The sequence below is a fragment of the Brassica napus genome, chromosome C6 (assembly GCF_020379485.1).
Source record: "Brassica napus cultivar Da-Ae chromosome C6, Da-Ae, whole genome shotgun sequence".
NCBI classification, from domain to species: domain Eukaryota; kingdom Viridiplantae; phylum Streptophyta; class Magnoliopsida; order Brassicales; family Brassicaceae; genus Brassica; species Brassica napus.
This window is the reverse complement of record NC_063449.1, coordinates 7,246,529-7,262,456: the sequence shown is the minus strand read 5'-3', so window position 1 is coordinate 7,262,456 and position 15,928 is coordinate 7,246,529. Positions and strand designations below refer to the sequence as shown.

The 15,928-nt window shown below is 36.4% G+C and overlaps 3 protein-coding genes and 1 long non-coding RNA gene across 4 annotated transcripts; 1 reads left to right on the top strand and 3 right to left on the bottom strand.

Annotated features, from left to right (window-relative positions):
- Positions 1–964: 964 nt before the first annotated feature.
- LOC125588702 (protein FATTY ACID EXPORT 5-like) lies at positions 965–1,897 on the bottom strand. Its single transcript, XM_048760405.1, has 3 exons — positions 1,583–1,897; positions 1,409–1,496; positions 965–1,290 (listed from the first exon to the last, which is right to left on the bottom strand). Exons 1-3 carry the CDS (start codon positions 1,782–1,784, stop codon positions 1,209–1,211), a joined length of 372 nt encoding a protein of 123 aa, XP_048616362.1. The 5' UTR covers positions 1,785–1,897; the 3' UTR covers positions 965–1,208.
- Positions 1,116–1,505, top strand: LOC125588704. Its single transcript, XR_007324844.1, has 2 exons — positions 1,116–1,320; positions 1,353–1,505. It is a non-coding gene; the product is annotated as an uncharacterized LOC125588704 (long non-coding RNA).
- Positions 1,795–3,057, bottom strand: LOC125588703. Its single transcript, XM_048760406.1, has 3 exons — positions 2,737–3,057; positions 2,523–2,645; positions 1,795–1,941 (listed from the first exon to the last, which is right to left on the bottom strand). Exons 1-2 carry the CDS (start codon positions 2,985–2,987, stop codon positions 2,549–2,551), a joined length of 348 nt encoding a protein of 115 aa, XP_048616363.1. The 5' UTR covers positions 2,988–3,057; the 3' UTR covers positions 1,795–1,941; positions 2,523–2,548.
- Positions 3,058–4,483: 1,426 nt separating this feature from the next.
- On the bottom strand, positions 4,484–11,245 carry LOC125588701 (VPS35 endosomal protein sorting factor-like). Its single transcript, XM_048760404.1, has 23 exons — positions 11,067–11,245; positions 10,661–10,879; positions 10,552–10,582; positions 10,299–10,480; positions 10,054–10,213; positions 9,760–9,856; positions 9,508–9,677; positions 8,914–9,077; positions 8,524–8,715; positions 8,356–8,445; positions 8,022–8,102; positions 7,788–7,943; positions 7,563–7,645; positions 7,191–7,332; positions 7,027–7,110; positions 6,352–6,504; positions 6,184–6,271; positions 5,741–5,815; positions 5,558–5,624; positions 5,310–5,409; positions 5,034–5,150; positions 4,901–4,957; positions 4,484–4,794 (listed from the first exon to the last, which is right to left on the bottom strand). Exons 1-23 carry the CDS (start codon positions 11,181–11,183, stop codon positions 4,684–4,686), a joined length of 2,736 nt encoding a protein of 911 aa, XP_048616361.1. The 5' UTR covers positions 11,184–11,245; the 3' UTR covers positions 4,484–4,683.
- Positions 11,246–15,928: the final 4,683 nt, after the last annotated feature.

Here is a 15,928-nt window from a genome sequence, read left to right as displayed (position 1 = left end):
ATCTCCATTATTAAAATTATGCACGTAAGGATAATTCATGAGTTTTTTTGGTTGATTAAATGACATTATGTCCAAATTTATTTAAAGATATTTTATTAAGGTAACTGAAAAAGACAAACAATAAAATAGAAAGTTTAAATTCATTTAAGCATATTTCATTAATGTAACTGAAAAGACAAGTAATAAATTATGCAGTTTTATTCGTTTTAGGATATTTTATAAATGAAACTGAAAAAGACAAGTAAAAAAATAGGGAGTTTAATTAATGAAATAAGAACATTTTCAAATTGGTACTTCTCTTTTAATAATATAGATGGGTTGTGTTTAATATGGGTTGGGTTTTCACAGGTTGGGTTGAACAGAGTAATTTTACCGGCATTAATATCCAAAACACCTTTTCCCGCTTAGAATGGCTTCAAATTTCGGACTGTTTATCAGAACAAAATTACAAAGATGCACTTTGGACCGATTACATATCTCTCCTCGTTCTGCTACACTTCGTTTTAATCCAGTGAACAGCCATTGGTGGAGGAAATCGTTTCCATAATTATAGTATTGTTGGGAGGACAATCGAGATGTTGAGCCAGCTGAAACATTGCCACACCATAGGTGATGATAATGCATATAACATTGTTGCTTCAGCTGAAGGAAATGAAGACCACAACCAAAACTAGAGCAAACGAATGAAGAAACTTATGAAACAGGAAGCAGAGCAGGAAAGAGTATGGTTATGAGCCCATATGATGAGTTAATTAGCCTCCACATTTTCTCTAGGATATGGAACTCATGTACAAGATTGTTTGTTTCCCTAAGTCGAAAAAATACAGGAATATCAAAAACCAATCTCACCTGTGTGATCTTTTGCTTTAGTATCTTTTCATTTGCCCTGCTTAGTATCTATAGGTTTGGTATCTTTTCTACTCAGTCATGAGATTATCTCTCACAGATCAAAGCTTTTCGTATATAAACCAAGAAAATACATTTATTAAAAGCGATCAGAAACTATAATTTCAGATGGTTACATTAGGAACTATAATCTCAGATGCAGAATAAACATGTTCACCTAAGGACCAACATAAAAAAAATCTCTCTAAAGCGTAAACACAAAGAGTATTGTGTACACCATACATAGTATATTAAATCCAAAAATTCATATACTTGATCTCAACAATTGGAGAATACATTGAAAAAACAAGAGTGCATGAGCATCATTCAGCTTTCGTTGTTGTTTTTGGTATGTGGTTGCCACCGGTTAAGATCTTGTATAGGTAGAAACATGTCATGAGACCACTGCAAACACACATACACATAGTTTGTCAGGTTATAACCGAAGTTTTTTTTTTCTGTTAAAGGTTATAACCGAAGTTAAACAATTAATTATCAGCTAATGTTTTGTATAGAAAATGACCTGATCCCAGAAACCAAACCAGCCGGCATGATCTTCTGAGTTTTCAAGTACCGTTGTCCCATCACGAACGTAAGACCAGCTGAAATCACTGTATCAAGAAAACAAAACCACACGTAAGGTCTCGAGATCCAAAATGGGAACACGACAAGATTTGATGCTAGGACAGGAACAAACCTGTCTGGAGAACGACAGCGAAGACAGGAGACTTCTTCTTCTTCTCGAAAGCCTTGAGGGTGATGAAACCAGCGAGAAGGACGAGGAGACCAGTGCCTGCACCTCCAGCGAGAGATGCGATGCTTCCTTTCTTGAAATAACCCATAGATCCTCCGACCATCAGGAGCATCCCGTACGGGATAGTGAAGCAGAAATCGTGCATCTTCTTATTCTTCTTGTTCTTGATGTGGAATGTTGCGGAGAGATGGTTTGGTTTCTTTGTCCGAACGATTAATAATGGAGATTTTATAACGAAGGGAGTGTGGTGGTTAGCGCGTGTGGAAGAAGTCCGCTTCGGCGTTTTCTTCGTCAACGGATCTCTAGAAGTAGGAATAATAATATTCAACAACTCTCCCCACTTATTTAGATCTCATGATCTGATGAAATTATTATTATACCCTCATTCTGAATCATATTTTTATTGTGATTAAAGGAATGTTTTAATAAGTTTAATCATCGGATAAGATAAGCTTCTCCATTACATATAGTGGTTTCATGCACCTCACACAGGAATAATAACTTTTTGTAGGTCTTAATCTTATCGGTTTATCTTGTACTAAATTCCACTTTAAATCTATAATCAATTATTTTGAGTTATTATATATAGATCAACAAGTAAACGTGCTCTTAATAGCTCGTTAAGTTCTTTTTGATTGAAAAAATGTCTAATATACTAGTTTAAGTCTCTTCGGATTCTAATATTTTGTATTATTTTATATTTGATTACTTTATGGATGCATGGTAGAATAAAATGCGAATGTTAGTTGTATATATATGTTAAACCTTATATGAATTCTAGATCTAGTTTTAAATATATTAGATGACACAAAATCAAACGCAGAAATTAGATGAATTGAGCTAAGATTAAAGTAACAAAAAGTTTAATGTAACAAAGCATTACTTCAAATCAAGGGGACTTGAAAGTTCTCAATCAGAGTCTTCCTCCTCTTCACCTTGGAGCGACTTGAAAATGAAAGACGGAACCACAAAGTTCGCTACCAAATACATTGAGATCAATGCTACACTGCAAATAAGTAAACAATTCAACACAAATAACTACTTCTATTTCTCAGTAAATACTAATAAATTGGAGAGCAGAGATAAAATATGTGTACCTTACTAGGAGGAAGGTGGTGATATCACCAGATTCAGACGGAGGCACCACACTAGCTTTTGGTTTTAATCTGAGCCCAATTTTTGGATAGTTACAGATTTGCCATTGATGTCCTCTTAAGCTTGAAGTTGAAGGAGATGAGGATAAGAACAAGAACACTTGTTTTGTTCCCAGACTCCCTGTTTGCTTCGCGTGCCGGTTCAAGACGCTAGTACTGGCAGGTAATGGCTGATGGTAACATGCGCACAACATTTTCTGGACTCACACTTATCTTCTCTTTTTTTCTTGACAATGTTGGAGAAAGAAAAAAATCTAGTTGAAGATATGTTTCCTGTCTGAGTATGGCGGAGATAGATTTTGTGCCAGTCTTATGTAGCCACGTCACCATGTAATGTAATGGTTTTTTTTCTTCTTATCTTTTCCTTTTTGGCTTATTTGGGCGCTTGTTGTTTCACCATTTGTATGATCTATTTAGATGATCCATTCAGATTTTTGTGACTGTTTGTTTGTACATCCAAATAGCTCATCTAGATGAATCATCTAAATGAATCTTATGTTTGTTTCTTTATTTTCAATTCCATCTAAATGAGTTTAGTAAACAAATTATCAAAATACCCTTATATTGATTTAATCATATATTTGATATTAATTTTAACTATATTATATTTAATTATTTAATCTAATATATTTACATTATAATTATTTCAAAATTAACGAGTTTTTTTTGCGGTTTTAGGGGGGGAAACAAGATTTTTTGGTTTTAGCGGGAAAACTCACTTTTCGATTTTGGCCAGAAAACGAGATTTTGCGATTAAGGCGGGAAAAAGCGTTTTTGCGGTTTTGGCGGGAAAACGAGATTTTCGGTTTTGACGGGAAAACGGAATTTTTTGATTTTGGCCGGAAAACGAGATTTTCTGATTTTGACGAAAAAACGCGTTTTTGCAGTTTTGGCGGGAAAACAAAATTTTTCGATTTTGGCCGGAAAACGATATTTTGCAATTTTGACGAGAAAATGCGTTTTGCGATTTTTGCGGGAAATACGTTTTTGGAGTTTCCACGTGAAAACGCGTTTTTGCAATTTTTGCGGGAAATCACGTTATGGCGGGAAAACAGGTTATGGCGGGAAAACACCTTTTTGCAATTTTGGCGTAAAACACGTTTTTCCAATTTTGGCGGGAAAATGCGTTTTGGGGTTTTGACGTGAAAAAATTGGTTTTTAGGTATTCGCGGAAAAACGCGTTTTTGTGGTTTTGTCAGTTTTCGTGTGTGACAAAATGATATTATGGCTCCGAATGGTGACTGCGGTTTGAGCGGTGCGGGACAAACGGTTCAACTGCGGTGCGGTTTTAACAGTTATAAAAACGTATAGATATATGATATATGTAAAGATTTTTGTTATTGTTAACTGCGGTGCGGAGCAGAGCGGTTATAAACATTCGAAGCCTATGTTTAGGTTTGTAATTTGTGAATTACATTAAGGCATAATAGACATTATACCATTTTGAATAAACCATCTCCATTCAAATGATCTAAATTGGTTTAGCTGGATGGACTTTAAAATTAAACCTAAATTTCTGAAAGTCATTCGGATGATTCATCTGGATGAGTTGCACTTTTAGTGTCTAAACAAACAAAAGTTTCATCTATCGTCCAAATGGTTCATCCGGATAGAGAAACAAATAGGCCTTTACAATACGCATAAATAATCAAATTTGTACGTAGCAATAACATACGTGAAGTACGCAGAGTTTGACAAAAAAAGATATTACCAAACTTTTGGTTTAAGACGTGATTCACAAGATTAAAATGTGATTGAATATGAAACACAATTGACGCGCGGTTAAAACGTTAACCCTCTCAGATGTAACAAGCTTCAAAAATGTTATTCGACAATGTCACACACGCACATAATTAAACAATATTCACTTGGTAGGCAAATGAGGAATCATCATAAATGGAGTGATTGCTTAGTGGCTTCAAGGTACCTGTCCGTGGCACCCAAACAACCTTTTGCTGTTTCGAGCAGTCTCGAGCAAAGTTGTGAGACTTTCTCATTCATCTGCACATCATCAAAGAGGTATGTCACCAACCCAGTTAAAACGAATAGTTTTAGTTTATTCAGGAATGAGAAAAGGAAATGAAAAAACTTAGGAGAAGAACAGTACAACTAGTGCTGATGATATGCAATTGCAAGCTTCAAGCGCAATGTTCCCGCGAGCAGTCTGCAAATAATATCATGTAAACTCAAGTTGATTAAGAGAACAAAACAAAATTGGAATAGTGAGAGTAGATTCCGACCTGTGAAGATTCTTGTTCAATAGCGTCTACAAGTTCACCTACAACTAGCTGACTCCAAGAGACAAGTTCATTCTTGTATGACGAATCACCAAAGAACAGTAAATCGTTTCCAATTATCTGCACACACAAAAAAAATACATCTCAAACTCTTTCTTTAACACAAGTTTAGATTTAGATTCAGCCATCTGAAACACAGCTGCCCTCACCAAAGCATTTCAACATTTCAACAAATGTTTTACATGTAATAAGATGACGAGAGCCATATATAATACATACCTCTGGATTGGCAGAACGGTAAGGCAGATTATCCTGGGCAAGTGTCGACAAGAGTGAAATGATAGCACAAAGTATCTTCACCTTCAATCTCGACATTGCCCTACAACATCACGAAATATCACAACCAAAAAGCCAGAAGGGGAGGTAAAACGTAATAAAGAAAAAAAAAAAGACACTAAAAACAGAGGCAAAGAAGCGAAAGTATGTCCATTTTGTCAAGGTCAGTACAGTCCTCATGAGAAACATACCATGAACTAGAGCAAGTAGCAGAAAATATGCTCTTAAGGATCTCCAACACGCCTTTCTCAGGATTACCTTTCCAATTGAATATACAAAAAAAAAAATCTCAGTTATGAAGCTGTGATATTAAGGACAGACCAAAGCGGTAAAAATCATATAGCAAAAGCAATCCAAGAGCTTCCTCAGTTTACCTGGAACCATTACCAAGAGGCTGCACAAATTGCATACCACCGACGCCATACTATCCGCATCAATTGACTTTAAACCTGATTGAGAAAAACGTACAAGATGTTATACCATCGAAAAACCAGACGCAAATCAATTTACAGAACGATAAGGCCTCTACATCTATCTACAAAAAATAAAATAAAAAGACCCTAATGAACATATGAAAATGGGAAAAACCATATGAAAATGGGAAAAACAAAACAAAACAAAGAAGCCTAGAGTGACGAAGAACAAAGATAATCCTCTAAGCCTACCACCGGCCCTTAGAATCGTCTATTAGCTACAAAAATTAAAGCAGGTCAGTGGTTTTAGGGTGGCTACAATTAACAGACTAGTTTTATTACTTCTCACTTGTTCATCTAGTGTCAAGTAGATAAATTAAACATGTTTAGACAAATAAACTCACCATCTGTTGGCGCTACATCCTCTAGACACTCAACAGCTGACATGACCAGTCCATCGGTATGAGAAATCAAACCACCTAAAAGCGCAACCTTTAAATCATGTTTCAGTACGTAAGTCCATACTTTGACTTTTGAGTGCAAAATACTACAAATAAGAAAAAAAGACACACCTCAGCAGTTTCGAGATAAAGATTTATCTGTTTTGTAGGAACTGTAACAGATGGAATGGTAACTTCGCTGAATGCTAGGCAAGACTTTACAAAGTTGATATGCTTCTTTCCTGCTTTTACTGCCAAGGTGTTGCTTGAACGGACAAGTGTCTCCTGCAGCCAGTGACCATAACACAGTATAAATTATTACAACATTGAGCCAATCAAACATTTTTATAGATTTTATTTGTGTCAAGCGCTAGTGCAAATAAATGAGGAATACAGCACCCATAGCAAAAATAAAGCACATATGAAGCACTTCTAGCCCTTGTTCCCTTTCTATAGTTACTGTGTATATGATCCATGAGTCCTTTTCCCATTATGAGTGCTCACTTCTCATAATGTACCATTTTCTAATCAGATATTGTAGTAGTTTCCAGAGCGTTCACCTAATTCATATTATGTTGCAAATTCCTGTATGCCTACCTTAAAACTTCGTGATTTGCCCACCAGATAAATAAAATGTTGCAAATGAGACTTCACCACGCAAGAAAGGACTATATAATAGGTATGCACCGTAATTAACTAATTACTTCATAACGAAACTCTTTCAAGAAGTAAAAGAACTAGACAGGGTCCTCCACAGGTATAGCAGTATTCATAACTGAAACTGATACAAAATAATTGATTGCTGACCTTAAGTTCATGAATCCCACTAAAGGCGCCACGACACTCCGCCAAAAACAACAACTGGCGTTCCCTTTCTGCCCCATAATCAACCTAAGCATCAAAAGTTAAGTCAGAATCAACAAGCTTAACACAAACGAGAAAGTACTCAATGGTAAGTGTAACTTAGGTACCATCTCAACAAAGCGAGAAATTAAATGTGATGTCTGTCGATTATCATCATCCTTTATGTTAACGAAATCTGTAGCATCATAAAGACCCTGAGAAACTTCAAAAAGCAATTGCACGGTTGTTGAATCACATATGCAGCCATTCCTAATCCAAGGAGAAAGAAATGAGTATACTTTAACCATGAAAGAAAAGGAAAATCAATACATTAGCAAAAGAATCATAATTACAGATCCCTCAAACTAGGATCTCCAATATTTAAAGATGCAAGGTAACGGTCATCAACTTGACAACGGTTTACAATGGACTATGTCACCCATCCAGTTGTGAGAATTTCCTTTTACGTTAAAAACGATGGAAAAAGGAGAACGCTTTACCTAGTACCCATGCTCAGGAGATGCATGTTAACACTTTTTTTTGAAGTCCCAGACATAAGATCCAAGATCTCGATGAAATGATTCTAGAAAGTAAGCAAAGAAGTCGTTAAACAAGACTTGATAATGAGATCATCCAAGGGACTAGACAATGGCTTTATTTGAATGTTGGGTACTGTTTCCTTAAAGCCTGAAAGTATATAAAGGAAAGAGGGAAGAAAGTATTACCAGAGAAAGTACTTTTTGCAAGTCCTCGAAATGAGACAGCAGCTTCAAAATTATGGATTGCAAACTTGCTTGTTCTTCTTCAGAAAGAAACTTGTCACGAGCTAGAGTTACAATATCATCCAAGAGCGCATCCAAGAGCGCATCCAAATGATTTTCCTGATACCGTTGAAACTGGTGATTAACAGGAACGAGATAAGAGATTCTCATGTACAAAAACTATCACTTCAGACTCACCATCTTGTTCTGCAACAACAGATCCACATATGCGTCCATAATTCTCAAGTAGTCATACAGCGTCTGATACTGAGAAGCAGCCTGTTGCAATATTTAGACGTAAATGTCAGCATGTTGCAAAGCCACGCCACCCTTCTCTTTACCACAGTTTTTGTTAACATATAATTAATTAATTATGAAAATAATTATTGAGGAGGAACTTAGATGCATCTTTTGGTATATGATTACACATACGTAAAGTACGAACAGCGCAGGTACATAAAGTTTGAAATTTATCTATGAATATGAATTCTTAGTTTTTAGTTTTGTTGAAAGAAAAAGGAAACACTAAAACCTGCATAATTTCATTGACGAGTGAACTCAGAAAACCTTCTTGAGATCTCCCTTCACACAACCTATTTCCAAGTAACCTGTAATTCAAAACCTGATCGAGGACGACATAAAAGGAAGGGTTAGACCCAGTGGATAGTATAGCTTATTCAATCTGAAATGAGGAAACAACCTGACTGAAAGAACAATCATTGCTGCATTTAATCATATGCAGGATCTCCATAGCTTGTGAACTAACTATTTCGGATGGAAGTGCCTTGAGTAGGTGATGAAGTAAAATGGACACGTGTGAAGAGTTGTCGGACGGCTGAGATTTATTCCTTCCAAATCCAAGCTCCTCAAGTATGCCCAACACATTGTTCTCCTTTACATTAAGCAAACTGTTAGGAGAACAATCAATTCATCATAAATCAAGGCAAGAAATAAGAATCTGCCATATTTCTAGAAAATTCAAAACACATGAAAGTGTTATATTCCTTGTTGGAAATGGGATTCTACTCAACAACAAGAAAATACGAGCGAAATACTTTCAGCCACTAACTGGTCAAGAACGGTTACTAACCTGACGTCCAGTGAGCAATAAGCACTTCATTATATACTCAATGGCTGGTTCCATCAAATTAAAAAGCAACTTTTTGTCGTCTGTAATACAGGAACACCCGTCCTTGCCCACTAAAATAGGTGCCAATACGTCTTCAATATCCTTGACGCATTTGATTAGATATCCTGTTATACCATGGTCAAACATATAACATTATGTGTCTTCCTCAAAGAGGAAAAAACAGCTTACAGAACTCTAAACGTTGGCATGTAAAAGGCTACATTTAAAATTCTCAAACAGGAACAGGAGGTGGCTAAGATTATGCATCAGCATGCTAAACGCAAAAGGATAGAACGAGAAATCTCCCTGTGCTATAATCAATTTAAACAGCTTTCCCTTAGTCTCTTCACACCTTCACTCATGACAAGGAAACTCATGACTTGTAAGATCTGGATTCGTTCCCATAACTAGCAAGTAAGTGTGGCTAGGCTACAATTATGTATTCATTTCGATTAAGAAAGCCAAGCTTGTTAAGCATATTACAAACCATTATGACTCGTCCACTATTCGTCTATCCACTATTTATGTGAAAGAAAGAACATAGAATAAGGGTACCTGAACGGCAGAAACCCAACTTCCGCATACGATGCACCATATAAAGACGACAATACAAAGATGCCAGTGGATCTGCAAGACCTCTCACCATCATGACTAAACGATCCAGAACTTCTCTGGGTTGATTAATGAGGAAACGCCAGCAAGGTAAAATTGCCAGCTCCAAGTAACTATGGGGACAGACAACAAAGCCAACAAATAAGAAAAAAAGGTAAGATGAGTAAGAAGAATTATTAACGATAGAGGCTTTACATGCGGGGAAGAAGTTCTCGAACTGAACCAACTTTGCAGAACCAGTTATAGCAAGTCTCTCTTGCTTCGAGGCAGATATCACTTGCTTGAAAATCATCTGTCTTTAGCACAGGTTCAAGAAAAAAAAATTATAATCTGCAACTAGAAGACTCCATGTTGTGCTATAAACTTATGAGTCTGATTGTGATCATGAACAGACTCCCAGATCACGTAATTCTAATCTTGATAACACTACGCTCATGACTAGAGGTCTTTTTAGTGACAGAACTATAGGATTAGAATAGAGATGCATACTCGGTAAGGTGCAGATCATTGTTCCATCAACATCATGTTCTGCTTTCTCCTTGATCCGTTCCCACACCATATCCCCAACCATATCAAGCATGTCAGTGACTACAACAAAGACTGTAGGATAAAACTGTAAAACTGTTGTGTCCATCAGAAGTTTTGTGACCTGCAGAACAAAACATAGAATTTGCCATTTTTAGAATTTTACAGCTTTTTGTACCAAAACAGATTTGATAAGTTAGCAAATTAACCTTAATTGATAACTTTAACGATGTTACTCGATCTTCAGCCTCCCAAGCTTTGGTTATTCCATCTATTAGCTCGCGTACTTTGGCTAGATATTCCTGTTGGTCTATCACTTTAGCAGTTTCTTCCAGAGAAGTCTTTTCGCTGCCTGTTTCCTCCAAATGTGATTGAGCGGAAGGGGTGTCAACTGAATAAATCAGACCAAGAGCTGTTATGATATGCTTGAGATGCTACAGGAAGAAAAAAAGACATACATACCTTTGAAACCTTTCGTTATTACATTAGATATCTGTAGAAGATGTATGATCAGTACTAATAAAAGAAGAAAGAAAGATAACACTATAGAGTTTATGCAGAGAAGCGTAACTGGAGAAAAAGAAATGACTTTGGAGACAGGGAAGCGCTGGATCAAGATACGTTTAAGAGACTTCCACTCCTTTGTCAGCTCCTGAGTCACCGCTTCAGTGGATAGAGAAGTATCTGCTTCTTCTTCTTCTTCAACCTTGTCTTCTGCTGAAGCATTCACATCCAATCCCCTCAATGGATCAAAGAAGTCAGGAGGATCGTTATCTCTGACAGTTTTCATCTACAATTTATAAAAAAAGATCCAATTTTTTTCAAGTCTTGTAATTGTAATGCAATCAATCCGCTTTAAAGAATCAATCTCAAGGCATAAGAGAATAGATAGAAATACAAACTTAGAACAATTAAGTATATACTCAACAAAAGCTATTAGCTTTTCACAAGGTAGATAGATACGAGTATACGCAGACCTGGTGTTGACGAGAAGCAATTGGAGAGGAAAGAGGGTGCTTTTGAGTTCGTGAGCGAGGAAGGAGATGAGATTCATGGTCAGCTCCATAGTCGCGACGCCGGAACTCGAACTCCATGGCCTTTTGTGATTCTTCTCCGAGGAGACGATCTGTGATTTTGACTGCAAAGAAACCGTTACGGTGTCGTTTAATCAAAAGTCAAACCGAGCCTAACCGGTGGGTATATTTGTTGTCTTGTGTTGATGGTTGTAATCCGGAACCCCAACCAAAATTCTCAAGCCTAAACCCGAACCAAATAAAAAAGATAGCTTGCATAGAATACAAATTATGAAATTATTTAATCTTGAATCAAATGGATATGAATTTTGTAAAACTGAGCTAAATGACCCATATTTTATTTAACATATAGAACCTAAATTTATAAAAATCAGTTAATTATTTAGTTTAATTATACTATTTTAAACAAAACCCCAACAAAAGCAACCCAAACATATTTTAATAGCAAATGAGATTTATTTTCTAAAACCTAAAATAACTAATTCTAAAAGAACCCTAACAAACTAAATTATACAAGTATAAGCTAATTCTAAATAATTTTTTTAATTTGACAATGTTGAAATTCAAAAAAAAAAACAATCAAAACAATAATTGAATACGCACCCTACAAATGGACTCAGGCCTTTACTTTCTTGAGATGTACTCACTCAATTTACCTTCGCTAAGTTATATGATAACTGAATCAAACAAATATGTTCGTTTTCTCTTATTTATAAATAAATACGTATATATGTTTAATAGAACCAAATACGAAAATCTAAAACATTTGTGTACTAGCTTGATAAGTGTATCAACCAATTTCATAGAAAAATGTTGGAGCAATATGATTTGAATTCATCACAACGGTCCAGACGTCGCCGTTGCTAGAAGCATTGACCAGAAGTCCATGAGCTCTTTTAAGCGATCATATCTTGTAGTCAGAGCCGACGCTAGCCTCCAAATTTTGTAGAAATTTTAAAGCCCCTAATTACAAAAAATACTTTTACATCGTAATTAACATATTCTCTTAGTTAGAATTTTACTTTTATTTTTATTTGAATTTGAATTGGAGTTTTGTTTAAAGTAACTAGGTTTGTGATCATTTTTGCTATATTTTAAATAAAACTATAAAGATTCTACTTCTAAAAAAAGTTTTTTTACAAATTTGACTCAAAACTCAAAGTCAAACAGTAAACTACCATCTCCTTTTTTTTTATTTTTTTTTCTCTATTCACTCCACATGTTCACATTATTTACGAAAATGCCATTAATTTTTTTTTCGAAAATGACTTTTTTACTCTTTCAACCTCATCATCAAGTATTTACAATATTGTCATTGCCATCAATACTCCAACCACAATGAACAACCAATTTGAAGCTCTTAATGCACCTAAAATCGATTTACACTCTCTTTCTCACATGTTATGAACTAAAAACAACATATCTTTCACTTTGCCTCCATATTCATCCAAAAAACTCAAGCTTTTGATTCAAAAAATTTTATGGTTGATAGAGCCATTCAAGCATACTATTCTTGGTGGGTTACTTTCGTTTGAGGTTCTGGGTGGTTGGAGAAGACTATGTGTGCTAAGGAAGTCATCTCACTAGTTTAAGGTATGAAATTGAAATTTTTTCCAGATCTGTTCGCGTAGAAGACTTACCTGTAAGTAGTCTGGCTGTAGAAGACTTACGGGTAAGTCTTTTGGTCAAACGGACGGCTTACTTGTAAGTCGTCATCTTTGTTTGTTAAAAAAAAATCTAAAGAATACCCTAGACGGGTTACTGGTAAGTCGTCTAGGATAAACGGGTTAGTTTTGCATTTGACCGAATTGTGTCAGATATTTGATTTTTCCTGGACGACTTACCAATAAGTCGTCTCCGGAAAAACAAAATTTTCAATATTTTATTAAAACTAGATGACTTATCTGTAAGTCGTCTCAGATTACTTTTGCAATTGGAAAATAAAACTTAAATATTTAATTTTTTCCAGACGACTTACACGGAAGTCGACAAGTAAGACGACTTACTTGAAAGTCGCCCGACTTACTTGAAAGTCGTCCAGGATAAGCAAAGTCATCCAGATTTATTTCCTAGATTCTGGTCAAACCTTACTTATTTCGGACGACTTTCTCGTTAGTCGTCTACCTGCACGACTTTCAAGGAAGTCATCTGGATAAAGTTAAATATTTAAGTTTTTTTTTCGAATTGCAAACTAACCTGAGAAGACTTACAAATAAGTCGTCTAGCTTTAATAAAATATTGAAATTTTTGTTTACCCAGAGACGACTTACTGGTAAGTCATCCAGAAAAAGTCAAATATCTGACACAATTCGGTCAAATGCAAAACTAACCTGTTTTATCCCAGAGTAAGTCATCTAGAGTTTTTTTTTAACAAACAAAGCTATAAGTCGTCCTATTTAAAATTCAATTCCAAAAATGACCTGTTTGGACGACTTACTGAGACGACTTACTGGTATGTCGTCTGCGTCAATGTTTAGTAAACTTTCATTTTCTCTATGTTTACTAATGTGTTTTATTTTGAATTTTTGCAGATGATGCGTCAGTTACATGCAGTGTATGGAGAATGGTTGTTGAAAGATTGCTGTTGGGATTTTGTGGTTGATAATGTCAAAGGAGCGAGAATGATTTTTTTGAGTGAAGGTTCGACACATGTTGAACTTCTTGCAATGGCTCAAGAAGATTATAACCTGGACATGAGCACAGAATCTGTGGAGATAACCTACTCATTACCAGCAGAAATGATGCTGGCTCCAGACACCCCTCCTATTCATGTTACAAGTGATAGACAAGTTCGAAACTTGCTCGAGATAACCAAAACGCTTGGAGTACGGATTTGTGTATCAAGCCGTAGCAAGGTGAAAACGGTTTCAGAGTTCAGGGAAGAAGATGATGAAGCTGATGAATGTTTTGAAGATGATGATGATGATTTGGTTGAAGATGAAAATCATGATGGGGAGGAGGACGATGGGGAGGAGGATGATGGGGAGGAGGATGTTGATATCTCTATTGTTGCTGAAGCGGACGAGAATGATGAGGATTACAGTGTTTATGGAAAGGTTGAAGATGAGGATGAGGAAGATGATGATATGTGTTTTGAAGATTTCTAAAAGATTGAAGGACGAAGTTCAAATGGTAACAGTATCTATGTCAACCAGATTTTTGTTAGCAAGGATGCACTGCTTTCAGAGCTGCGGTTGACAGCAGTGAGGCTTAGGTTCTCCTTTAGAATATACAAGTCAAAGAAAACTCTCCTTGTGACAACATGTTCGGTAAGTGGTTGTGAATGGACGATCAGAGCGAGTGTGAAACATGGGACAAACACGTTTTGGGTAACAAAGTATGTGGAAAAACATACATGCTCAGTGGGAGACCGAATCACTCAGCGGAGACACTGTACTCCGAAGTATGTTGGTAAACTTTTCATTGATCGTGTTGGAATCATTGATGGGTTGAATCCGCAGCATATCACTGATGCAATGAAGAACATGTTTGGCATGAAGCTTGATTACACCACTTCATACAGAGCACTTTTATATGCACAAACATTGGTGAGAGGATCAGCAGAAGATGGGTATTTGTGTTTGCCATCATATCTCGAGCAAATCTCCTTAGCAAATCCCGATTCTATCATGGCTATAGAACTTGATTCTATTAATAGATTTAAGTATCTATTTCTCTCTTTTGGAGCTTCTATCAAAGGTTTTAAGTATCAGAGAAGGGTCATTGTGGTGGATGGGACTCACCTAAGTGGGAAGTATGGAGGTGTTATGTTAGTTGCAGCCGCACAAGATGGAAATATTCAGATATTTCCATTGGCTTTTGGGATTGTAGATGCTGAAGATGAACCTTCTTGGGAATGGTTTTTCACAAAAATGGCTAGTTGTGTATCTGATGAGCAGCCTCTGGTGATAGTCTCCGACCGGCACACGGCCATTAAAAGTGTGTGTGATAAGGTGTTTCCTTGGGCAATCCGAGGAATATGTTATTATCACCTTCAAGATAATATTGTCAAAAAATATAAAGGGAAACATCTCTTGTATTTGGTGAAAGGTGATGCTTATGCTCATACGGTTTCAGATTTTGACTGGTACATGGCTGAGATACAGAGTGCAAACCCAGACCTGACAACGTATTTGGAGAATGACGATGTCAGCCTATGGTCAAGGGTTTATTGTCAGGGGGACATGTACAACATAAAGACAAGCAACATCGATGAATCTATTAATTCCGCTCTGAAGCGAGCTAGAGGATTTCCGATTCAGTTCCTGTTGGAGTTCATAAGGGAGAACCTAGGAAAGTGGCTTTGGAAAAGGAGAGAAGATGCTTTGAGTCTCCCAACTCAACATAGTCGGGGTGTTGAATACTTGCTTGTTGTTTGATCGGAGATAGCGGATACGATGACGGTACAACCAATTGATGGATGGCGATTCTTTGTGAAAGGTGGTAAAATGGACTGTGTGGTTGATTTGGAACATGAAAAGTGTGATTGTGGTGTCTATGCAGTGGAGAAAATACTTTGCCTTTAAGTTATAGCTGCTGGAACATCTGCTGGTTTGCATATCTCCACACTTGTATGTCCAGTGTACTCAAAAGATTTTCTGTTTGCAGGATACTCAGAGAATATATATCCTTGTGTTGGACAACAAATTGAGGAACGCACATGCTTTCCTTCGGATGTAAAGCGTGGTCCGGGAAGACTGAAGAAATCAAGATGGAAATCTTGGTTGGAGTTATCCAGGATGAGAAGACGCAAACCCCGGAAGCAACACATGGTTTATAGATGCTCAAAATGCAAGGAAACTGGC